Source organism: Saccopteryx leptura, chromosome 1 (assembly GCF_036850995.1).
Source record: "Saccopteryx leptura isolate mSacLep1 chromosome 1, mSacLep1_pri_phased_curated, whole genome shotgun sequence".
NCBI classification, from domain to species: Eukaryota; Metazoa; Chordata; class Mammalia; order Chiroptera; family Emballonuridae; genus Saccopteryx; species Saccopteryx leptura.
In genome coordinates this window covers 316,315,928-316,341,709 of record NC_089503.1, presented here as the reverse complement: position 1 = coordinate 316,341,709, position 25,782 = coordinate 316,315,928, and the positions used below count along the sequence as shown (strand labels likewise).

The 25,782-nt window shown below is 45.0% G+C and overlaps 1 protein-coding gene across 11 annotated transcripts; it reads right to left on the bottom strand.

The window, feature by feature from the left end:
- Positions 1–2,088: 2,088 nt before the first annotated feature.
- On the bottom strand, positions 2,089–25,782 carry NUP50 (nucleoporin 50). 11 transcript variants are annotated; one of them, XM_066358644.1, is made up of 9 exons: positions 25,400–25,782; positions 21,446–23,349; positions 19,360–19,438; positions 16,424–16,507; positions 14,023–14,209; positions 12,506–13,168; positions 9,460–9,541; positions 7,643–7,761; positions 2,089–5,386 (listed from the first exon to the last, which is right to left on the bottom strand). In XM_066358644.1, the coding sequence occupies exons 3-9, from the start codon at positions 19,426–19,428 to the stop codon at positions 5,184–5,186; spliced, it is 1,407 nt and encodes a 468-aa protein (XP_066214741.1). In that variant the 5' UTR covers positions 19,429–19,438; positions 21,446–23,349; positions 25,400–25,782; the 3' UTR covers positions 2,089–5,183. The 11 variants fall into 11 exon arrangements, with proteins under 11 accessions (XP_066214741.1, XP_066214740.1, XP_066214739.1 ...); XM_066358643.1 differs by lacking the exon at positions 25,400–25,782 and adding an exon at positions 23,561–23,717; XM_066358642.1 differs by lacking the exon at positions 21,446–23,349.

Sequence of the window (25,782 nt, the reverse complement as noted above, 5' to 3'; positions counted from 1 at the left end):
TGACAACTGTTCAACTGGGGGGGGGGGCAGACTTTCCTCTGGAAGCTACCTACGAGGACCTCATTCCTACTTATTGTCTACTCTTGATCTGTTTCAGTTTTTTACTTTGAACTTAGATTGTCTTTTAGGAACTACTGTCATGCCCTAGCTTAGAAAAAAAAACGTTGCCAGAAGGGAAAACCTTTGGGATTTTATTCCAGGAGGAGGAGGATGTGGACCAATACACATGCCACACCACTTATTGTATATACGCGTTGAGTGTGTAAACATGCTGTGCTTTTATGCTTCGTTGTTAAAATGGGAGGAAGGCGGAAACGCATATGTGAGAAAGGAAATTATTTGTTTGGGTGGGGGGATGGCCCAAGATGTCTTTTCTTGCTTACAGCCTCACGTTGAATTCCCTCCTGACTTGGCCTCCACATGAGCCAACAGGTTGAATGAGATTTCCCTGTATGTGGATTAAGGGTCTTTCATCTTGGAATCTTGACTTTAATAAAACCACTAGATCATTCAGTTTGAAATAAGCCTGGTTGTTAGTGAGTTTTCATGATTATGTTTTAAGTAAATAATTTTTTCAAAAGATTTTAGGCAATTCCAGTCCGTGGGCACCTACCTACCTTCAAGCGGCATCCCCCAGCAAACCTGTGTAGACCTAGGCCTCCCCAAAATGCATCTAAGCCCCGGGGGCTGTTGTCTAAATCTGGCTGGGTCTTCTCAGCTGTGAAGTAGAATCACCACCTACCTTCCCGGGTGCAGCCAGGTTCACATGAGACATGTATGTATGTACAGGGCTGGCGAGGTTCTGTACATCTGACAGTCACCGCTGTTTCTCCCTGCACTGAAATGTGCCCAAAGGGTGTCCTAGGTTATCTTTAAACGTTAAAGTTATAAGGGAGCCCAGATGTAACCCAGTAGTTCTCAAATTTGTGTATCAGAACCACTTGTTAAAACCCAGGAAATATCCTGGGACTAGATAGTGGTGATGGTTGCACAACTGTGAATATACTAAAAATGACTGAATTGTAGACTACAAGTGAATTGGATAGCATGTGGATTATATCTTAAAAAACAAAACAACATACCAGCTCCCTCCCAGTTCTGACTCAGCGGGTCTTTTAAGTCCCCTGGGGCTGCAGCACCCTGGACCACACTTGAGAAACCCAGGATCTAGCCCAGCCACTCTGCTGAGCCACTGAAACAGTACCTCTATTAGATGTAACCAGTTCAAGGGAACACAATTTCTTTTATTTATTATTTATTAATTTTACAGAGGGGAGGAGAAAGAGAGAGAGAGAGAGAGAGAGAGAGAGAGATGGGGAGGAGCAGGAAGCATCAACTCCCATATGTGCCTTTACCACACAGTGCAGGGTTTCAAACCGGCGACCTCAGCGTTCCACGTTGACGCTTTATCCACTATGCCACCACAGGTCAGGCAAGGGAACGCAATTTGATGGTTAAGTTAGTCTTTGCAATATCTTCTTTACCAGAGCACATCTCTTATAAGCCAGTTAAGTGCTGAACAACTCAGAAGACTTAAAAAAAAAAATGAGGCTGACTCCACATACTAAATATAGTTCTGTTAATGCCTTAATAATGATTTTCTAAATCACTGAAAATTTTAAGTTAAATAAATTCAAAACATTTTTTTTATCATTTTGATCCTCTTATTTCTAAAATGTCCCTAAGAGGGCTCAGATTTCTGACTGAGATGGATCTGGACACAGATCTCAACTCGATTGGCCTCTCTGTAAGAAACATAACCTGCCCAAAGTCATTTCTTTGGAAAACCCAGCACAGAGGAAGGACTGCTATGAGGACTAAACCAGGTCCTACACACAAATGTCTTAAACAGTGCTACCAACAGCAGACAGTGAAGGTGCTATTATTCCCATTCTTACTTGCAACACGAGTTGAACAAGATCTTGATCTGCAAGGGGCCTGGTTTACTGCACATGGGTAAACGGCCCTTCCTCCCCTCCAAGCAGAGCGTCCAGCACCACCTCTGCAGGCAGCCCCCTCGCCTGCCTGTGGGGCTTGTATTAACGCCAGGTGCATCACTGAGGAACATAAAGGTGTCAAACACTGTGATTTTGTTTACTTCCCATTTATTCACATTTCACGGATTGTTACACTTCCTCAATGGGATCATTCAAAAACAAATACAAACTGAGATTACATGGTCTGATAATTCAAGTATTTAAACAATTTCCTATTTCAAACAGAAAGCAAACAGTTGATCCATTTGATTGCTAGGAGGTTTTCCATCTCCTTTACAATTGTGTCTGCAAACGGGAGAGTCCTAGTGCTTCCCACGAAGGCCCCCCGGCCAAATTCACACAAGTGGCCTTGTGCTCACAGTGCAGGACTGGAAGGTGAGTTTGCCGGCACCTCTGTCACCTGCTGGTACTGTAGGACAATCCAATTTCTACTTCAAAGTCTCACTCTCAGAATGAGAATGGATAGTAGGGATTCAGGAGTGAGCCATTCAGGTCACAACACCTTTAAGTGCATGGCACTTGCCCTTGGACTGTCCTGGAAGATAACTTTGTCAAACGCCCAAAAACAAATACTTTCGCTTTCAAAAGAAAGCAGAAAGGTTTCTCTGAGAACTGGTCTGAACTAACAGTAAGGTGCGATATTAGGTAGGTAGTTTTGGCATGCAGCATATCAAAAATAGGATTTAGAATTGAAGCTGTAAAACAATCATCCTTTCACAGAAAATCTGTCCCTAAACAGTCAAGACTTATCCTTCCATGGGAAACAGTACAATCTAAACTTCCTTTAAAAGCTGGACACACGTGTTCAGTCTGGAACTCTAACAAGGAAGACGACAGCACAACAGTCAGGTGTTGTGCCTGCCTACTGGGATGCTCAAAGGGATGAGATGGACACACGCCGGTTTGAAAAAAGGCCACCAGGATGCTCAATATTTGTCAAGATGCAACAACACCTTAGAACGAAAGACGCACACCTCACATTAGGTCATGTGCATATTTCTAGGTTTGTAAACCAAAAATGAAAATTTCAGCTCACAGTTAAATGTACTAAAGACTTATTTCTAACATTTGGTTAAAAATAAATCTAACCCCATGGGGTAGAGTATAGGTATCAAATACACTGGGGAAGGTAAGCCCTCCAGGCAAAGGGGCCCCTTCTCCAAGCAACACACAAGGATGGGTTTTCGGTAAAATTCACATATTGCCAGGTTCTTTTGTATTAGCACATAATTAAAGTGGAGGCCAACAAGTTCCTAAAGCATAGGAATTTTAAGAAAATATCACATTTTGAGTTATGGTATACACATCACATTTTTCCCTGCAATTTTCACTTTAACAGTGAGTCTTAGCAGCAATGACTTGCTGGGAATGTTAGGAAAGAAAGCCACAAGTATCCATCCACTAATTTACAAAGACAAAAACTACTTCTGTAGGGTTGAAGGTGGCCCAGTCTGACCTTCCCGTGCCCCTAGTTGGATATCCCACCGTCTGTGCAAAGGCTGACTGAACAATGCACCAGTAACACCAGCATTCCTATAGACGCCTGCTGAGAGCTGCTCTTTCGCTGGGATGTCCTCCTTGTTCTAACAGCTGGACAAATACAAGGTGCACGTGGCAAGGCTGGGATTACTGTAACAGCATGGACCACTTGTTTATACTAAATCATCAGTAACAAAAGTACACGAATAATCTCAACTCTAAAGAGTAAATGCAAAAACCACTGCTCCTTCTCCCTAGGTCTCATGATCAACTGGGTGTGACAACACCCCAACACAGTACAAGCACACCTTTCTCTGCATGTATTCATTCAAAGACACCCTGGCCCAAACCCTCCCACTGCAGCTAAAAACAGAGCAGTACAAGAATCTCGGTAAATGCCGGGCCCAGCTATGTTACCTTGAGTATTTAAGAGTTAACATACTTGAGCATAAGTTTCCCCACACCCTTTACATCTAAAAATTGTTTCCCCCTGCAAAAGCAACAATACTATCCACAACTATTTTGACTCCTCTTTTCTAAGTCAGAAGACATGTTCTGAAGATCTGAACAGACAAGTGTGAGCCCTCAGCACTGAACCTGAGCCTTGGGCAGGACCATCTGGCGCCAGCATCAAATGGTTCAAGGAAATGGACGTGGCAACGTGAAAACTGCATCCACTTGGCCCCATCTTCAGAGCACACTAGTGTCAAGTGCCTGGCAGCTGTGGAGAAGACATGGCACACTTGGGCCAACCATGCTCCCTTCTCAGTGGACATCCTGAAGAAACTGACACTTTAGAGAAGGGAATGGCAACTCAAGACGCCAAGTGTAGGACATGCTGTGTGCCAGGTGAAGGCAACACCACATGCGGCTTCCTCTCCCACTGCCTCACTGTGTGCTCCTGGTAATTCCCGCGTGGAACACAAGCTCCTGTGACATCAGCAGGAGGTACACTTCAGGTCCGGAGGGCTCACCGTGGAACAGATAACGAAGCAAGTTCACATCCTTTTGAAGTATCATTTTTCTTTTTTACAGGGTTTACTGTCCATGGTTTACAAGCTGAAGTTACCAAATTTGTGCTTTTAAACCTCATTCCTGGCAGTCCCCCTCTATCCCATTTGTCACGATGGGTCACAGACTTAACAGCACCCCATGAATAAAACTACAAAACCAAACAAGCTGCTCGTGTCCCTGTAAAAGGAAAAAGCAGTCCTAATCTTCCACGGTAGCCTCCAGGGTGGAGGGTGGCCCACGCCTGTGGATGGCTCGCGCTGATGGCGATACAGTCACTGGGGAGGGACACCGCCCTCACAGACCAGCCAAGCCCCCCCCCAGGCGGGGGGAGGCCGTGAGTGAGCTTCTAGTCACCTGTGCCCAAACCCATGGTCGGAAAAGCCTTTGGGAGATATAGTCGATACCCTGATTTCAGTCCATTAAGAAATCACTTGCGGTTAGTTTAATAAATGAGCATTAAAAATATTTCCTGAAATTTCTTTCAAATGTATTTTACACATTAGACAATTCTTAGGAAGGGAGAGTACAGTTTTTTGACACTTAACATTAAAGGTTTTATTGGCCACATTAATCTTCCTCACAAAAGTTTTAAGTTCTCTAAAAGTCCTTAGGTCAGACCAGGAGGAGACGCTGACCAGGCCGGGCGGCGGGAGCAGCCCAGCAGCCACTCTCGGTCCATGCTCAGGCTCAGGCTCAGGCGTCCCTTTTCTCCAGGAGAATCTTGTGCAGCTCATCTGCGTCCTCGCCCGTCTTCACCCGAATCAGCATGGGGACGGGTGCAGTGGCGTTCTTCTCATCCACGGGCGGGTTGGGCACACAGACGACCAGCACATTGTTCTTTCCAGTTCGTGTACACGGCATGTTGGGAGGGATCAGGACATTCAGCAGTATGTTGCCTGCATTTAAAGAAATAAATAAAACCATACAAACTCTAGCTCCATGAAACCACAGCTTTCCAACACTCAAGAGCATGCACTGGAGCTACTTAAACACCGTGGATCGGAAACTGGGACAGGCAGGAGCATCAGAAACACAGGCGTGGCTGACAGAGGCCAGCAGTGTCCTGAGAGGACTGAGGCCACAGGCAGGGCTGGGACCCAATGGGACCGTGTTGGAGCCACCCTGCATGCCACCTGCCCTGGCCTCGGACCACACAGCACCCACATGGCACTCAGCTCACAGCTGTCTGCCACCCCATCCACCCTTGCACTGAAGGGTGCACACAGTGGCAGAGCCCGGAGGCTTCCCTACATCCATCAGTCAGAGAGATCAGCAAGAAAATGCGTCCTGGGGGCCGGCTCAGCTCAGGGTGAGCATGGCAGTGGCATCAGCACATGAGTTATGCTTACAGGAAAGAAGAAGGCCTTGGGAAGCTTTGTTCTGCAGCCAACCTGGCACCCACATCCTCTCTGGCCTGATCACTCCTCCAGAAACGCCCCTCCATTCTGTGGACTGTTGGGGGGTGCTGAGAGATGTGTTACTGATTATTCGCTTTATAAAAAGGATTCCCTTAGGCCCTGGCCAGTTTGCTCAGTGGTAGAACATCGGCCTGGCATGCAGGAGTCCCGGGTTTGATTCCCGGCCAGGGCACACAGGAGAAGCGCCCATCTGCTTCTCCACCCCTCCACCCCTCCCCCTCTCCTTCCTCTCTGTCTCTCTCTTCCCCTCCCGCAGCCGAGGCTCCGTTGGAGCAAAGTTGGCTGGGGCGCTGAGGATGGCTCCATGGCCTCTGCCTCAGGCACTAGAATGGCTCTGGTGGCAACAGAGCAACGCCCCAGATGGGCAGAGTATCGCCCCCTGGTGGGCATGCCGGGTGGATCCTGGTCAGGCGCATGCGGGAGTCTGTCTGACTGCCTCCCTGTTTCCAACTTCAGAAAGATACAAAAAAAAAAAAAAAAAAGATTCCCTAACATCAGCGGTTCTCAACCTGTGGGTCACGACCCGGCGGGGTCGCCTAAAGCCATCGGAAAATACATAATGCATATCAGGTATTTACATTCCGAATCATAACTGTAGCAAAATTATAGTTATGAAGTAGCCACCAAAATTATTTTTTGGTTTGGGGTCACCGCAACATGAGGAACTCTATTGCGGGGTCACGACATTAGAAAGGTTGAGAACCACTGCCTTACATGGTTAATTTCCCTTGTGTGCTTCCTCTTAAGCGACCCACTTTATCTTAGCCTTTCCATCACATTTCTAACACAAAGCAACATGAAAACCATTTTGGTTACTTGTTGGCCATAGCGTTTAACAGTCTACATCTTCTTATATACTATTGCCCCAATATGGAAATAAATGGAGAAATAATTGAAGATTATAGGATGAACATGAACGATCTGTTCCAAAATGACATCAATATACTTTAAAAATCTCAAAGACTAGCCTGACCAGGCTGTGAGTCGGACTGGGATGCGGAAGGACCCAGGTTTGAGACCCCAAGGTCACCAGCTTGAGCGCAGGCTCATCTGGCTTGAGCAAAAAGCTCACCAGCTTGGACCCAAGGTCGCTGGCTCAAGCAAGGGGTTCCTCGGGCCTGACCAGGCGGTGGCACAGTGGATAGTGTCGGACTGGGATGCGGAAGGACCCAGGTTCGAGACTCCGAGGTCGCCAGCTTGAGCACGGGCTCATCTGGCTTGAGCAAAAAGCTCACCAGCTTGGACCCAAGGTCGCTGGCTCAAGCAAGGGGTTACTCGGTCTGCTGAAGGCCCATGGTCAAGGCACATATGAGAAAGCAATCAATGAACAACTAAGGTGTTGCAACGCGCAACGAAAAACTAATGATTGATGCTTCTCATCTCTCCGTTCCTGTCTGTCTGTCCCTGTCTATCCCTCTCTCTGACTCTCTGTCTCTGGAAAAAAAAAGGGGGGGGGAGGTTCCTCGGTCTGCTGAAGGCCCACGGTCAAGGCACATATGAGAAAGCAATCAATGAACAACTAAGCTGTCGCAATGAAAAAAACTGATGATTGATGCTTCTCATCTCTCTCTGTTCCTGTCTGTCTGTCCCTATCTGTCCCTCACTCTGACTCTTTCTCTGTCTTTGTAAATAAAAAAATTAAAAAAAAATCTCAAAGACGAAAGACAACAAGGCGAAGGGCTTGTGCACTCTGTAATGATTACGACAGCTGAGCCACCGGGAAGAGGTACCCACCTAAATTAGTGTCTGCTCGCACTAAAAGTTGTGTCTTCTGATTTGCTGTTGGCTTTAAATGCAGCGTACCTACACCCTTCTCTTTAAATTCACTGTCTTTTTTGTAAAACAGTTTACACCTATGGAGAAAAAAAGTACAGTCAGGCACACACTGACAAATCGAGTCAGCTTCCTAACCACCACCTCCCACTTACGTGGAACACCTCTGCTAATTGAGAGCAGAGGAAGCTTCGGGTCGATCACCAACCCTGGGTCCAGGCATAAACCTGAGTTGGGAAATCGGGTCAGATATTCTGGAACCCTCCCCTTTTTTATCAAGTTATTAGACGGGCTCTGTGTAACTTTGAATCACACTTTCTGTAACTACCTTTTCTCAAGTCAGTCAAAATCCCAGCAAACACCCCATCCCTCCCTGGCCTGGTCTTGAAGGACAAGAACAAACACATGACAAACACTTTGCCCGCCAGCCCTCCCTTCTTTCCTGTTTCTTATTTCTGAATTCTCTTCAGGATTCCAGCAACTTCCGAGCTCCCTAAGTAACAACAACGCAGTCAGGTCTCCCAGCCCCATGTCACACACTCCTTAGGAGAGGAATAACTAACCACAGCCACCGCCTGCTCCTGTTTATTCTGATCAGGAAAAAATAGTAAGTCAGGGCCACCTCTTATGTCACCTGTGTAATTAAACTTTAAAAACAGACAAAAGGAATTGTTAGCCTCTTTTTAAAAAAATATTTTACTTACTGAATTTACAGAGAGGAAGGGGGTAACAAGTACACTGCTTACAAAAATTAGGAGCTATTTTATCGCTTCATATTCATTTTGAAATATCCCCTAATTTTTGTGAGTAGTACAGTTGCTTTGCTCTAGCTGTTCACTGGTGGCTTGTCCTATGTGCCTTGTCTGGGCAAGCCCAGGGTTTTGAACCAGTGACCTCAGCATTCCAGGTCAATGCTCTATCCACTGCGCCACCACAGGTCAGGCTATTGGCGTCTTTTTAAAAGTTCTCAAAAGTAATTAACACTATAGCTTAACTGCTAGTGGTGCAGTAGTCAGAGCATCAGCCTGGCGTGTGGATGCCCCAGGTTCGATTCCCAGTCAGGGCACACATGAGAAGTGACCATCTGCTTCTCTCCCCCTTCCTCTCCCCCTCCTCTATCTCTCCTCCTCTCGCAGCCAGTGGCTGAATTGGTTTGAATGTTTGTCCCAGCCACTGAGGACAGCTTGGTTGATTCAAGCATTGGCCCCAGCATTGCCAGGTGGATCCCAGTGGGGTGCATGCAGGGGTCAGTCTATCTCCCCCTCCTCTCACTTAAAAAAGTAAATAACTAAAAAAAGAAAACAAAAAACAAAAATAGGTCAAATACATGGTAACAGAAGGGGATCTGACTTGGGGTGGTGAACATGATACAATCTACAGATGGAAACTGAACCCGAAGTCAGTGACTAGTGACTCCCTTACGGGGGTGGGGGGGGGTTGGGGGACAGAGGGAAAGAGGGAGGAAAAAAGGAAAGGGAGGGAGGAGGTGCGATGGGGCACCAAGGCCAGAGGAAAGCCCCGCTCTAATGCACTTTAATAGCAGGAAGGAGCGGGATCAGCAGAAAAGAGAAGGCTACACCCAGCAGGAAATTTCTAGCATCTGTTTGTTTCTAAATAAACAGGCCAAGAATTCCTCCCTGTTACAGTTCGAGAGTAGGCACACCCTGAGCCCGGTCGGGAGGCTCAGTGAATTCTGTGGGGCGTCACCTCACTTCCGGTCAGAGGCCTCTGTCTGCGTCTCTAACACATCACCACACGAATCTTCTACTGTTACTCACTTTTTGGAATAAAAGGCATCTTCTTCTTTCACCTCAGTGATGACCACTTTGGGCGGCTCGTCATTTTCCTCTTCATCTCCACCTTTTATAAAAATAACACTGACTCAGTGTTGGTCAAATAAGTTTGTAAATATGATATATATGTTCGCTCGATTATAGTTTGCATTGGGTGTGGGGGACATGCTGAAAGCAGGCAAAGTCATTATAGCCTAAGGCTTAGTTTTAACACTTTCCCGCCCTTTTAATACTAAGATCTTTTCAAAGCTAAGCTTTTCCTCACACCCTTGACTGTTGCATGATGTGGGGTGGTGCACTCTCTTGAGGAATCCCATTTATGCCTCAGATAAGTGACTTTGTATCAGAGACTTCCTTGTTTGTATATTGGATTAAAGGTTTTCATTTCTACACTATAAAATGGGGCAGAGGAGCCCATGCTGAAGGAGAGCAGAGAAAGGCCACATGGAGGAGAGGAGAAGCAGCCAAGATGGAGGAGTGCTGAAGGAAAAGCCAGTTTGTGCAGAGTTTGTGCAGAGAGAAGAGATGAGGAACAGAGCTGAATGAGGCTGGTGAGGTACAAACCTTTGATTCTAGGAAACTCAGATGAGTCAGTGGCTTTGGGAGCCCTGAATGGAAAGGGAAGTGTTTTCCCACTGTGTATATTTCTTGCCCAACGGTTGCAAGCTAGGATTAAAGCTAATGGCCCACCAGTTAGTTCTTGGCTCCGTTGTTTCATTACCGTCTGCATGGGCCAGGCGGCTGTGATGGTGGCCGTGGCTACTGGCTTTACACTCAGTAAGATTCAAATTTAAATCAAGAGCATGATAAGGGATGTTTGTTATCTATCCCCCACTTCAACCTAAAAATTCCATGTAAGCTAATACTAAATTGTGTTTGTGTGTGTAGAGGGAGAGGGTGCACCCACTGGATTTTAATTACTTTGTGAGAAATGAGAACAATTTTCAATGGGAACATATACCTCTCTCCTAAAACAAATGTTCAGCTGTAAAAAGCCCTGGAATGAGAACCTCCCTGCCATGACTCGGTGTCTATGTGAGCTTCTACAGAAAACACAGTCAGCATGGAACAGACAAGAGTGCTGCGCAGGCCTGACTCCCACCCAGTCTACGCCTGCTCCTTCCTGTGGCTTCTGGCTAACAGCTTCTGCTTAGTCTTGCAGATGGACATGCTGATCACTAGAGGAATTCGGCTTGTGGCTTGAGTTCTTCTACACTAACACACCCCTTACCAGAAAGTGCCTCTCCCAGGAGATAAGGGAAGTATGTATTGTGTGTCAAAGATCTGCAGAAACCTCATGACCAGACCCACATCAACTATGGTCAACAGACTAAAAACAATCTTCTTCAGACCCCTGCTGGTGACCACCGTCTGGAGTCGGTCACCTCCTGCCCCTCCCATTTTCTCTACCCTCTTCACATAAAAGAAGCCTGAACTTTGGAATTTCTTAAGATAGATTTGAGGACTGGGTCTCCCATCTTCTCAGTTGGCATCTTCCCAATCAACCTTTCCTTATTCCATACTCGGACATTCGAAGCTTTGGGGACATGGACTGGTAACAATCACTTATGTGTGCTCAAAAGACTACTGGACAATTAAAATCTCAGAAAGGCTTCTAACACCTAATCCCCAAAGGTTCCTGTGACCACACCCGCATCATGCCAAGAACAGTCAACATCAATCAGACAGGGACTAAACAGAATATTTTATAGGGCAAGTTGTCAGAGTCTAAGAAACTTTAGCTATATCTGAATCACCGGCCTCTCGAATTCTGGTACTGGTACTGGTACCGCCACCCCACCCCCACCGAGCCAGAATAGTACTTCCCTTCATTCCAGTGCCCCAACCACGGGGGAGAGCTAAGACACAGCATTAGACACAATACCCATTGCTTAAAGAGAAAGGCCATTCAATAAAATCCCCTAAATCAAAAAGCAACTCTTAAGAGAAACAATTCTGGTGTTCCAACAACTCAGGTCACAAGATTTCAATTTTAAGGCGCTCTGCTCTGTAAGGCCATGGTTCTGAAACTGGTATGCCACAGAATATCCTCAGGAGCTTTATTGTTAGAAAAGATCTTGGGACTCCCCAGTTAGGTTCTTGAGGATGGGCATTTGAGATTTAAACAAGCTCTGCAAGTCTTCCCGATGCATAAAATGTGACAAGCACAAGATGAGCAGTCCAGGCTGTACTAAAAGGCTTCTCACAGAGATGGAGGCTCAACTCAAATTCCACATCCCGCTATAAGCTGCCCAGTGCCGGGGCAGACTCTCCATTCACCCTATTTGGATCTGCAGTCTGGGCTGCTCCCTGGAGGGCCCTGGCCTGAGGATACACTTGGTGGAAGGACAGGGACCGGTGGTGTGGCTCCTCCTGGTAGAACAGAATACTCAGGCACACTGGCACTGCGTTGCCTCCCTCAGGGATCAGGGTGTTAACACGGCCCAGAGGGACTTGAACTGCTTACAAATATCTTCATAGTCACTATCTGTTCAGCATGTGACGGAGAGAGATGAGAAGTGTCCACTTTTCAGAGAGTGGAGGGGCTGGGACTAAGACTCAGACTCTGTGCCTGGCTTGGGCACTAACTCTACAAACAGCAGAAAGTTCTGGAAAGGTGATGCAATCCACACATGTCTTGGGGAAACACTGTTAATTTGTTCCCCATGGCTATAAAAAGTCTACCTTTTAAAGTTTCTAGTACTGCTTTGCTATGTGACTATTTATAACCAAATTTCCTAAATACAAACAATTTAGTGGATATTCATGATAAAACTTTCAAATAACATAACTTTCAAAATATGTTAATTAATTTAATTCTTTTTTATATGCAAAGCCAAATGTTCAATACTTTTCAAAGTCACTGCACTAAATAATTTCATACTAACTTATTTTTATATTCTTAATCCTTATGGTAACCCTACAGAGTAGGGAAGCTGAAACTCACAGCGGCTGGGCCCTCTGCACAGGGCCACTCGCTGGAGGCAGCGCTTCTCCATGGATAGAAACTGCCCGGCAAGCACGCATTTACCTTTGCCATCAGCGACGCCACCTGCCGGGCTCTCCAGTGTTTTCCCGGAGAACGGGGAAGATGCTGCTTTACTTTGGGCAGGATCTTTGCCAAATACATTGGAGTTTCCAGGAGGAAATGAAAACCCAGCCAGGGGGCCAGAGCTCAGCGAGGCCAAAACAGAACCATCAACTTTCTTGCCGAAGTTAAAGGAGGCACTTGTTGCTCCTAGCAATGGGTCCGCTTTTTTTTCAGGCACAGATTCGGTCTTCTTTTCGGAGGTACCTTCGGTTTTGTCTCCATGAAACAAAAATGGGGACTCCTGCTGTAACTTTGTCGAACCAAACAGGGCAGAAGACTGTGTGTCGAGGGACATTTTGCTGGATTCCCTCTCTGGGTCACTGCTGCCACCATCACCGAGCTGCTGCTCAATGCCCGCCAGGTAGTTCTCATAGTCCCTGAAGACAGGCGTGAGGTCGCACAGCGGATTGGCGTCCACGTGCTGCGCAATCCAGTCCCGCACACAGCAGTTGAGGGCGGCCAGCTGCCTGTGGTAGGCGCTCCCACGGGGTGCCGGGCTTGGACCGCCAGAGGAGGAGAAGGGCTGCAGACCGTCACCATTGGTTTTGGGATTTAAAATCTTAGTATCAACCAAGGAGGTGGGGCCATTTGCAGCAACAGATCCTATAGGAAATTCAAGTTTTAAGATTTACTTAGAAATTAATTTGTCTTAATCATCTAGATTTTTATATCACTCTTCTTATTTGCTTTTACTGCCCCCATTTTTATGACAGTTCAAGAAGTATGCACACATCTAATATTTAGGATCTAGTTATCACAAAAAAAATCAAATCAAACTTAATATAAGATCAGTATTATATGCTTGCATTGGTTATTTTAAAATAATCTTTTCCTTCAAAAAGATGCCTATTTCACCCAGAACTGACAAAATATTGCTAGTATAAAACTTAATCTATAAGGTTGTATGAATGAGCATACTATATTAATGCAGTTAAAATCTTAAACAGAAGTGCTTATTTTAATTACACTAAGCATTCTGCCTCATGAAAATGAAACAGTATACACTTTTAGAATAACAAGCTAAGCACAATCCAGCCAGTCAGGATCATTTCCAAGAACCAAGATGTTAACCCATGATCCCATTCTCTGCTGCTAATCCCTAGGGTCCTAATTCCTTCAAAACAAGTCCAGGCAGTCAGCACATCTTGGGCAACATAAACCAGCTGGAGGATCCCAGAGTTTCTAAAAGTGTGTCATGCACAAAGTCTGGTACACAATTATCGAAGGAGGGGTAGGAAAGGCAGGCCTTCACAGGGGTCCACTGAGAGCTTCCTCTCATCCTTTGACCCACAGGTCAATTCTCAGGGTCATTCTCATTTCACAGTTGAAGATTTGGAGGCTCAATGGTTAAAGGAACTTTATCAAGGTCTACTGATCATAGAGCTGACCCAGAACCCAACGTAAGTACAAGAAAAACATCTTTGGGCAGATTTCAGTGGAGGGAGGGACCTACTCACCGAAGGCCACCTTGGTCTCAGCTGCGGCCCTCGCACTGGAAAAGGGAGTGGCACTGGTCACGCTGCTTCCATTAGACAAGCCTTCCAAAGGCTTCCCTCCAACACAGGTACCAAATCCAGAAAACCCTGCTCCTCCAGATGGTGCCACCAGACCTTTAAAACCTTTAAAGGCCCCTCCACTGTCAGACTGAAAGGCGAAGGAAAGGTATACATTAGATGGCCAGTCAGCAGCAACATCGTCTTGGCTGACAGCACCTGGAATCCCTACGCTGCCCGCTCGCAGGCTGGGACAGGAGAGATATTACTCACAACCACAGCACTGCAAACCAAGGCCACCTTCCTGAGAGAGCTGAGGACAATCCTAATTTACAGTCAAATTTATTAAAATATACTTAAGGTATAAAAGGGAATAAAAACCACCTAATACAATAATTGATGTATCCACCACCCATAATTAAAACGAAAAACACATTCTCAACACAAACCCCAAATGAAATATTTTTCATGTATTGTTCAAAGACAATTTGCCTAAGGAAGTTCTAGAAACATCAAATAAAGTTAACTGAAAGTATTTCACCCACTTAATCTATCATTTCCTATGGAAGTCTGTAGCTGTCAGCCTATAGAAGCTTTGGAAGTTGATTTCAGTCTCAAATCTAGATGTTCCAGAGCTGGGAAAACTCCACGCTGTTTTCTCCCGCAGGGCTGCCCGCAGGCGCTCAGCCTTCTCTCTAATACAAGGTGCTCTGGAAATAAGTGGCATTCCTTACGAAAGCCTGCCACTGCTGCTCTCTGTCCGAGAACTTTTGGAGAAAGGTGCCTTAGTTTAGTGCTTTGCTAATGTCAGGACAATTCATGGAAGATCTTTGCATTCAAGGTAGTGTTTATACCAGGGGTCCCCAAACTTTTTACATAGGGGGCCAGTTCACTGTCCTTCAGACCGTTGGAGGGCTGGACTATAAAAAAAACTATGAACAAATCCCTATGCACACTGCACATCTTATTTTAAAGTAAAAAAAAAAAAACAAGAACAAATACAGTATTTAAAATAAAGAACAAGTAAATTTAAACTAACAAACTGACCAATATTTCAATGGGAACTATGGGACTGCTTTTGGCTAATGAGATGGTCAATGTCCGGTTCAATATTTGTCACTGCTAGCCATAACAAGTGATATGATGTGCTTCCGGAGCCATGACACGTGCATCCCGCGTCACCAGAAGTAGTACTGTACGTGAGCGATGCTGCGCTTTGCGCATCCTCCTCTCACTGACCACCAATGAAAGAGGTGCCCCGGTGCCCCTGTGCCCCTTCCGGAAGTGCGGCGGGGGCCGGACAAATGGCCTCAGGGGGCTGCAGGCGGCCCGCAGGCCATAGTTTGAGGACCCCTGGTTATACCTTGGGGGTGATCCAACTAAACACGTCTTAAGAATGAGATTAGAGGCCCTGGCTGGTTGGCTCAGTGGTAGTGTCGGCCTGGCGTGCAGGAGTACCGGGTTTGATTCCCGGCCAGGGCACAAAGGAGAGGCGCCCATCTGCTTCTCCATCCCTCCCCCTCTCCTTCCTCTCTGTCTCTTTCTTCCCCTCCCACAGCCAAGGCTCCATTGGAGCAAAGTTGGCCTGGGCGCTGAGGATGGCTCCATGGCCTCTGCCTCAGGCGCTAGAATGGCTCTAGATGCTACAGGGCAATGCCCAGATGGGCAGAGCATTACCCCCTGGTGGGCATGCCGGGTGGATCCCGGTTAGGCGCATGCAGGAGTCTGTCTGCCTTCCCGTTTCCAACTTCAGAAAAATACAAAAAAAAAAAAAAAAAAAAGAATGAGATTAGACAAGAAAAGAACTTGGAATTAAAAAAAAATTGTGCAGAAGGTGCAGGTGTGTGGGTTTGTTCCACAGCTGCCACTGGAGTGTTCGGACCAGCATCTCCTGCCCAACCGGAGATGCCAGGCCACCGAGACCACACTCATGGGTCTGTAGTGTGGAGTGACTGCTGAATCCTGACCACATGACTTAAAGTCATGAGTTACAGACAACTCGTCCTTCATCTTTTTGAACACAGGAATGATGTATATCCAATATTATCGACAGGTGAAATGCTTCCAGTATAAAGGACTTTCCGACCCACACCTGGATGCCAGGAAGCAGAGGAGACCAAAACTGTCTCATGTCTTTCCTCCCCCTCCTACCCGACACACATTCCTTAATTTCCCCTCACTGTCACTCAACTCTGGTTTGTCTGTATCTTATTTCTGCAGCTGGGCAAGCTTCCTGTAAGGCGCAGAGCTCCCATTTACCATGTTTGCTGTGCTCTACACCCAGGCCCTCACAGGAGTCAGCACTTTAACGAGCATATATCTATCTGACTGCCCCCCGAGGCAGAAAGCTGTAGGAAACACTCACTTCACATCCAACATTTCTACGCTTTGCTTTCTTTATGGCTCTATTCTTCAAGACTTCCTCACTGGCCACTGAGAATGTTCCCACCTGCAGGAGTATACAAAGTAAACAGCGGTAAGATAAGGCCAAAAAGGAGATAAAATGCTGAATGAAAAAGCCAGACCAGGCAAACGTATCTAACTAACATCTGTTAGCTTTAAAGTACTGTTAATAATACTTGTAATACAAATTATAGAGGGCCCAGTAAAATAAAATTTATGTCCATTATCTATCTTGTGTGAATTCCAATGCTAGTTAGGCAAATTATGTCTTCTAAAACCTACAAATCCAAGACTTGAACCACAGAGAGAAGAGCATGTGCACAAGTTTGACAAGATTAAGCCCATCAACACTTGGATACAAAACTACTCAACAGTCTTCAGATATTTCAAATAGAGTCAAAGGTACTAATCAAGCTTGGGCTGGAAGGTGCCCTAAAGATCATTAAGAGTTAGGAGTGAAGCCAGTTCTGAAACCCAGATGCTCAAATCTAGTATCTTACTACTACTGTTTTCAAAAATAAAATTTGTATTTATGAAACACATACACATTATTTTTAAAAAGAGCTCTACTCATCTGCCCATTATCCAAGAGGCTGCTGAGGAGCTGGGCCTACGTGACCCTGGGGACTTCCCTGAGTGCGCTCCAGCACCGTGTCACGACTACGAGTGTGCTGAGGACCTCTGGATTTGGCTCCGTCCTTTTACCCTATATGACTGGCATAAAATATTTTTTGTAAAAGTTCTATAGTTGTTTCAGAAAAATGTTAAAGAGATCTCTATAGCCACAGAAGGGATCATTTAGTTACATTTTCCCAAATTAAATGTAATGTCCTTCTACACTCATTCATTACAATCTATCCAAATGGGAGTTCTTTCATTCCTAAAATGTTTTAATGTCAAAGCAAATGTTTATATGTAGTCTAAATCTTACAAGGCCCAGAATGTAGCTGCATGTAAGACCTGAGAAAAATTTATTTCTTGAAGTCTTGGTAAAGAGCACTGCATCCGTTAGAAATATTAAAAACCCTGTTTAAATATTAACATACTTGTGATTCTGACTTCCCTAACCACATTAGTCCACTTATTAGTAAAGGAAAAAACATTAGTACCAGCAAATAGACTCAGAAAGAAGAGCAGATTCATGGTTTATTATTTTTTTACCTGACATTATTCTATTCACTTGAAAGGCTAGCTGTGAACCAGCTGGGAGTGCCAAACGGGTGCTGTGGCACCAGGAATGCAGCTGCGTTCTACTCTTTGTAAGAGGAGAATTAAAACATTCCCTCGTGAAAGACCATTCTTATTTTGTTAGGAAAGACACTAGGTCAGTGGTTCTCAACGTGTGCGCCAGGGTGCACTGGTGCACCCTAGAAGATTCCCAGGTGCGCCCTATGGTAATTCCAGAGAAATAGGTGCCTGTTGAGGACCAAAAAACCAACAGGGTTTTTGAAGTTTAGATTTTGGGGGGACAGAGGTGTGGGGAATTGGCTGTAAGCTGACAGTCTGCCCAACTCCCCACCTCACTTGCCTGATTAGGTTGCAAAAGGCTGTTAAGCTGTGGTGCTGGATTGTTTACACTAGCCCCCCCCATGTTCCCCAGAAAGACTGGAGGCAACTTTCTTCTATCCTTTGGTGTAAAGTTAAGATGATATGTATGGTGGGGGTTTTCTGCACTCAACACAATTAAGAGTAAAAAGAGAGAAATTCTTCAATGTATTGACGAGGAAATGAGAGTTTGCCTTTCAAATATATGCCCAAACATTGAAGAAATCGCTAGGACACATCAGGCTCATGTTTCTCATAAACACAAGAATGAAAAACTTAACACATTGGCGCCGGGACCTGCTGAATTTACTAAATCTTACTAAGAATGTATCTATATATATATAAAAAGATAACTTTTATGTCATTTTTAAACCCCTCTTTTTTATAAATTCTAAAAAGCATAACTCAAAAAGTGTAACATAAAAATGTTTTTTGTCAGAATAAATTTAATTTTGCTTAATTACCATAAAAGCACACTTAGATTTTTTTAATATTTGACTTAATTATTATAACATATTTCTCAGAAATTTGTATATAGTGTGCCTACAATTATTTGTAGGATTTTAAAAAATTATTTATTTATTTTAGAGAGGGGGGAGAGAGGGAGAGGGAGAGAGAGAGAGAGAGAGAGAGAGAGAGAGAGAGAAAGAGAGAGAAGGGGGAGGAGCAGGAAGCATCAACTCCCATATGTGCCTTGACCGGGCAAACCTAGGGTTTCAAACAGGCAACCTCAGTGCTTCTAGGTCGATGCTTTATCCACTGCGCCACCACAAGTCAGGCTATTTGTAGGATTTTAAATGTGCCCCAACTTCAAAAAGTTTTAGAACCACTGCCCTAGGTCAATCAATCTATGGTCTATTCCTCTCGATGCCATTGTTGGACAGGGGGAGGGGGATCTCAGATTTCTAAGAACATGAAATAGAGCTGGTTCCTGGAAACATCAGACTAAGCGAGGCTACCCAATCTCCTGAAATCTAACATCGCGGGAAAAGGCAGGCTGAGATAGCAGTGGTGTACCCCTTTCCAAGCCTGAGTGCTGGCACTGTGCAAGTCATGACTTGATCATGTCCTCACCCTTCAGTCTGGACTAAAACCATGCATGGGTTTAGGCTGCTCCAAGTCTACGAAATTCAGGAGGAAGGCACTCCTACAAAGGAGCAGCGTATTTAGGGAACAGGCGCTGGTGGAAAGGCTCTCCCAAATGTTAATAAAGGCCTATACTAAGCACAGGTCCTAAGAAACCACACTGTTTCCCAGTCACTATGGCCTTAGCAGAGCCCTTCCACTTTACCAGCCTTCACGAGGAGCCCCAAGTTTACATTTGGAAGCGGTAGGAGATCATTCTCACTTTACCTCTTCTGCTTCATCTTCTTGATCCCAATTCCTGTCTGTCAACTCCTTCTCAGCAATTCTTTTGGCCATCTTTTTGAACCTAAGAGAGAAAAGAAATAAAAATTTTGCTTTTCTAGACCAAGAGATCACTCTTACAAAGAATTTTAAAAATCCACTCTAGCATGAAATGAAATAAAAACATTCCTGATACCAGTGGGAACTGTTTTAATGAGAACTTTGCAAAGAGCACGCAGGGAGGCAGGGTAGGTCTCTAAGGAATTCTGGCACTCTCTGAACAACACTAAACCAACTCTATTTGGAAAAAATAAATATGCAACCTCAATTGATTTCTTAAAATCCAAAAAATTTTTTAAAATTTTTATTTATTGATTTTAGCAAGAGGAAGGTGGAGAGACAAAAACATCAATATGTTCCTGGATGTGCCCTGACCAGGATCAGACCAGCAACCTCTGTGCTTCCACACGAAGCTCTAACCAACAGAGATAACCGGCCAGGGCTAAAATCTGAAATCTTAAGTACTATACTGTCTATACCAGGGGTAGTCAACCTTTTTATACCTACCGCCCACTTTTGTATCTCTGTTAGTAGTAAAATTTTCTAACCCCCCACGGGTTCCACAGTAATGGTGATTTATAAAGTAGGGAAGTAACTCTACTTTATAAAATTTATAAAGCAGTTACAGCAAGTTAAAGCATATAATAATAATTACTTACCAAGTACTTTATGTCGGATTTTTGCTAAGTTTGGCAGAATAAATCTTTATAAAACAACTTACTATAGTTAAATCTATCTTTTTATTTATATTTTGGTTGCTCCGCTACCGCCCACCATTAAAGCTGGAACGCCCACTAGTGGGCTGTAGGGACCAGGTTGACTACCACTGGTCTATACAATCAAGGAGTGGTTAACTAACTTATTTTATGCAAATTACACTTAGAGTCTTGCTACAGAAAAAAACGTTTTTAATATTTAATTCTCTTCAAGACGATCCAGTGAAGAAGTTCATTCTTAGGTAGGAATTTTAGTAAGACACTGGTCACACCTTCACAGCACAAGTCCCCTTCTACAAGCAGTTGATATACATTTCCCAAGACTGAACATTTAATTATCCCAAATTATATATTGCTAAGATAGGACATCATTTAAAAGCTCAAAATGTAACATTCTAAGAGAATTTACAACCCTTTCAAAAATAATCCATGAGCTCAACTCCTCTAACACCATCAAGTTACATGGCAGGGTAGGAGCGGGGGACAGAAAGTATTACAGGGACACAAGTACCTATCCAAAGAGGGTGATTATTATATCTGTACCTTGAAACTGGCAGTTTGTTTTTTTATTCTACACCATACCCTTTACCAAAAACAAAAATGATCAATGGTGAGTTCCACTGTGAGTGGCATAACTCACCAGCTAAATGAGCCAAGAAGACCTCTATCTCCTCTGCCGCCTGCCTTGCCCAGGACTTGACCATTAGTCCAGAGCTCCCAAAGCCAGCTACACCCTTTCTGATCATCTTTCTCTACTCTAGCTTGCCTTCAACACCAGAACTCCAGAGTAAGTTCTTGGTACTTCATGGTCATTAAGATACAAACTTACTTATCACCTGCTGCTTTTCAGTCTCTATAAAATATTCATATGCTGACATTCCAAAGTCCTCTAAAATCTGACACCCTCTAATCACACAGGGTCTTTTCTGCTTTGAATAACCTCCTAGTAATCTTTGAATCCTTTTTTAATGTCTCCCCACAAACATTTGGTCAGGTTTTGCTACTAATTTTTGTAATCCAAACAAAACAATGTACTTTTGTACATAATGCCTTACTGAACTTGAACTGTCCAGGGGCCAGGTCTCTGCATACATTTTGGCCATTTTGTGGTTCAGTAACTAACATTTCCACCAGAGGGCAGAAGAGGTGAGAAGTTGTAACAGTCATTGTCAGTATTAAAACGAACTATTAACCCATTTATGCTGGAGGCTGAAATTTTTGATTTTGTGCATGAATTCACGTTACCTAGAAAAATTCAAGGAACAAGAATTTGAAGAGAAAAATTTTTTATTATATTCCATTGTTGAGTTACGTACGTGGCATTCCAAAAATGGAACACTAGGCAAAACCACTGCTACGCTGTACATAATGGAGGAAACCATGTCTTTTATCTCAGGAGGTGGCAACCACTACTATTCAGTGTGATAGTCAACGGAACACTTCACGTGTAAGGCAATATCACATTTTTCACATCGAAAAGTGGTGTTCTTATGACATTTGGCACACCATGTCTGCTTTTCCTGCTTGATTGACTATCACATGATTCATGCCATCGTAACGTGAGTCAACATTAGTCTTCTAAGAATGTCTTCCTCTTTGGCCAGGTCCTGGAGGGTGACCGTGGGTCTTCAGATAATGGCATAACACACATCGACGAAACTCCAGAAAATCCACTGGCTTCTCATCATATGTCTGATGCAGATGCATCATATGTCTGAAGCATTCTGTAAGACCAATTCGAGACAGAACAAGAGAGGGCTTGAATACCACTTATTTCCACGGATTGATGCCTGATACTTATTGATGTTTTCATTAGCTGTCTATGCTTCCTGTGAAATGGTTATTCACACTTTGATCGTATTTGGCTGCTGAACTTGGCTCTTCTTTTTCAGTTTCTGAGGGTAATGACAGACAAGACACGAGGTATCGAGACCATCAAAAAGTGAGGCAACACTGACAACATGGTGATCATTCCATCTGCAGACCGTACTGCCTTGGCCATTGATTAATCGAACATGTCTCTTTCTGTTTCCTTTAGAGCTACACCTGAGTCCAATGGAGCTGTGTCAGTGCAATCTTTTCTCACTGTATCTGCTGCCTGATGTCCCATTGAACTGAGTTTATCAAGAAGTGCAGTACTGGTGAAAAAGTTATTGAATACAAAATGGTACTGTCCAGGGTACACCTCTGTCAGTGCCTCGATAAACTGATGCTCCAACACCGCATTCTTCATGCATTGTATTTGAGCTTTTACCCTGATATGCTGAAACCAGCTATTGTAGCCATGATGCGTTGCAGCACACCAAAACTTATAGCTAAACCGAATGGGCTTTCCTCTAATAAACTGTTTGCACCCGTGACGACCAAAATAAGAAACAAGGGATTAAAGCTGAAATATGTTTTATTTGGAACAAATTTCATACATCTCTCATTAAGTTTGTTTATAAGAGATCGCAGCTTGGAAAACTTGTCCCTTGGGTCCAAATGTGCATTGTCAGCAATGTGCAAATTAGGAAATATAGTTTCAAAGCGCTCATGTCTCATGAGCAGCACTAATGAGTACATTATGCACATCTTTCTTTGTTCCTAGAACATACGCCTTCTAGGATCCGAGATGTAACCACTAAGAAAAATGATTCCCAGAAAACATCTGAATTTGGAGCTAGTCAAGCCAAGATTCACACCCTTACTTGCAGCGTATAAACCGGAGTAGGTAACAATGAGTTCAACGACCTCGTCATCAAGAAAAAGTTCAAGAATTTCTGTAGGAGCTCTCATTTCAGTGAAGAAACCATTTGGTGGTTCTGTAACTCGACCTGCTACAGGTTGTGCAGTTAGGTCAGCTTTTTTCCATTTGTAAACAACTTTTGTCACTTTCTTTCTCTTTGACGGAGGAGGTTGCTGTGCAGTAGACGTAGATAGAACTTCATTGTCAAGAGAGTCATCTTCAGGTGAATGTGAGGGGTCATCAGAGTCAGACTCGGCGTCACAACCATCTTGAGTAAGGTACGCAGGTGTGCGCAGTAAAGAGTCTGGCAGATTGTGTATTGTTCCACCGTCGTCTTCTCCTGAGTCCTCATCAGAAACAGGCACTGCAGCGTTTTTAGGTGGCTACATTACTATAGTGCTTGCTTCTATGCTGTCATCTGTGGCTAACAGGTCAGTTATTTCAAGTAAACTTGCAGTTCGAGGCATCTTGAGACTTGTAAAACGATTTCAACTGAAAAAAGGGAAAAAGATATGATTAGTCTTAGTGGTAGTGGTCTTGCCTGGTGCTCTGAAAATGGAACATGCAAAACAGCAAACACATAACTGATACAACAGAAAAAGCTTCGGTATTTTAATTTTACAAGCACAATAGCATAACCAGTAGAGAAGTAACAGAAAAAAAATTACTAGTATAAGATGTAGTGCAGTAAAATTATATTTACCTGTCTTTGGATGGTTCTTCCAAAATTTTCCGAAAATTCACATCACTTTTTGACAAGCTCCTGGCACGCCAGTATCTGCAGCAGTGACTAACTTTGTGCACCACGTGATAACATGTACCCTCAGGAGGCAGACATGTGTGAAAAATCAGACCTCAGCGATGACCTTGAGCAGTAGGATATAAATAACTCCCATGTCCCTACTGTTCCAATAATGGAACACGAGGCATAAATGGGTTAACTATTAAAAACATTAAATGGAAAATGGGGAGGGGGGTTAAGTGCAAGTGCAAAAACTGTAATAAAAGTCAAACTTTAACCTCTAACTCACATCCACAATGGAAGAGATAACTAGCATAGCAAAACAATCTGTACTATGTAGCTGTACCCATACTCTTACCATGGCCATCAAGTCAGTATCTAACCACAGGCGCAGGGACCTTTGTTCTGTGTGCTGGTTGTACTCCAAACACCCCAAACCTGCCCACCTGTGATAAGTGTCCTAGCTGTTGCTAGGACAGAAATCTGGGACACTATATATTTTAAAAGTACTATAGTAACATCCTGGCATCCCAGTTTTCCCATTTTCTTGCAGGAAGACTTTGGGCAAGTTATTTAATTTTTGTGCCTCAGTTTCTTCATCTGCAGAACTAGCTAAATGGGGTAAGCGGAGAACTTAGTTTGGAATACTCCCTGGAACAGAGGAAGAGCTTACTATATATTGCCAAAGAAACAAGTTCTGTTAGAAACAAAGGCTCTAATGTACTACACATAATACTTTTCCTCCAAAACTTAAAAGTTCTACTGTGGAAAATGAGAATTCTTTTGCATGATGAGCCAAGCTTTAAAAATATATTTTCACAAATCCATATTTCATTTCAAAGCATGACCTTTCAGACAATAACTTTTCTTTTTGTGCGCGATGGGGAGGGGGAGCAATCCTTGTCAAGTCTTAGATTAAGGCCTGGCACCTAGAATCTTACATGCCAACTATTATTATAAGGAATTTAAAAAGCGTTCCGGCGGTGAAAAGGCACCAAGGTATGAACTGATTCCTGGGAAGCGTTGCGGTAGGAAATGGAAACTTTCGGTAACTGAAGGATATGCGGTTTCTGCCATCTGGTGCTGCCCGGCCCGAGGGGTTGAACTGTGCCGCCCGCATCAGTTTACCCAACGATGAACACAGATCTGACCATACTTGAAAGTGCGGTGCCCGAAGGAAAAAGAGAACAAGGGTCGAACCCCGGACACCGAACCGCTAGAGGAAAACGAACCTGCTTCATTTTTAAAGGATCAGGACAATAGGGTGACCCCGCGTCGCAGTAAGAAAACGAAGCCAAACCAACGAGGTAGTAAAAGAAGCGAGAAGAAGACAGGTGAGACGGCGAAGGGGGAAGAAGTACCGAGAGGAACCGGTAGGAAGGAAACCAGAAGACCTGGCAAGGGCACATCCTGCCCGCTCCGGCCTCCACCGGAAGCCCAGCACCGGGACGAGCCTTAGGCAAGTCGGCCCTAGTCCGGCTTCACAAACAGCCCGCGACTGCGTGGCTGCTGTCATCCTGCCCCGCCCTTCCGGACTTCCCTCACCGCCCCGAGCCCCCTCCCCAGGCCTGGCCCCTACAATAAGGCCCCTCCTTTCCAGGGTCCCTGTCCAGGCCCAGGTCCTGCACGCCGATCGGGCTCCTCCTCCTCCCAAGGCCCGGGCTCCACATGCCGACTCCTCCCTCCAGGCCCAGGTCCCATGGGGCTCCTCCTCCGCGGGCCCTCACCCAACGCGGCCGTGCCGGTACTGAGCTCCGACGCGCTCCTCCCCTTCCACGCTGCCCGCCGCCTCTCACCTACCGGCCGCTGCCGCAGCACTCGCTGGATTGTGGGCGCGGCGGCAAGCAGGTGCGAGATCGCAGCCCCGGCCCTCGGGTCGCGACGGCTGCTGGCCGCCGGATGAGCGCACCTCACCGCTTCCGGTGCGCGGGGATCCTAAGGATTCGGCGATCGGCAAGCCCCGAGTCTCAGACACTATGTCCCCTGGGGGCCTGGTCTCTCTGTGACCGGCAGTGAGGGGGACAACCGTCCGCTTAGCCGGAGACCGCGGGGACAACAGTACCGAACACACTCCAGGCCGCCATTTTGTACCTCGAATCTACAACCCCTCAAAACCAATTGAAAAAGGAGGAAAGAAACGCTCGCGCCCAGCCACTGCGCAAGCGCGGCGAGCCTCGGTCAGT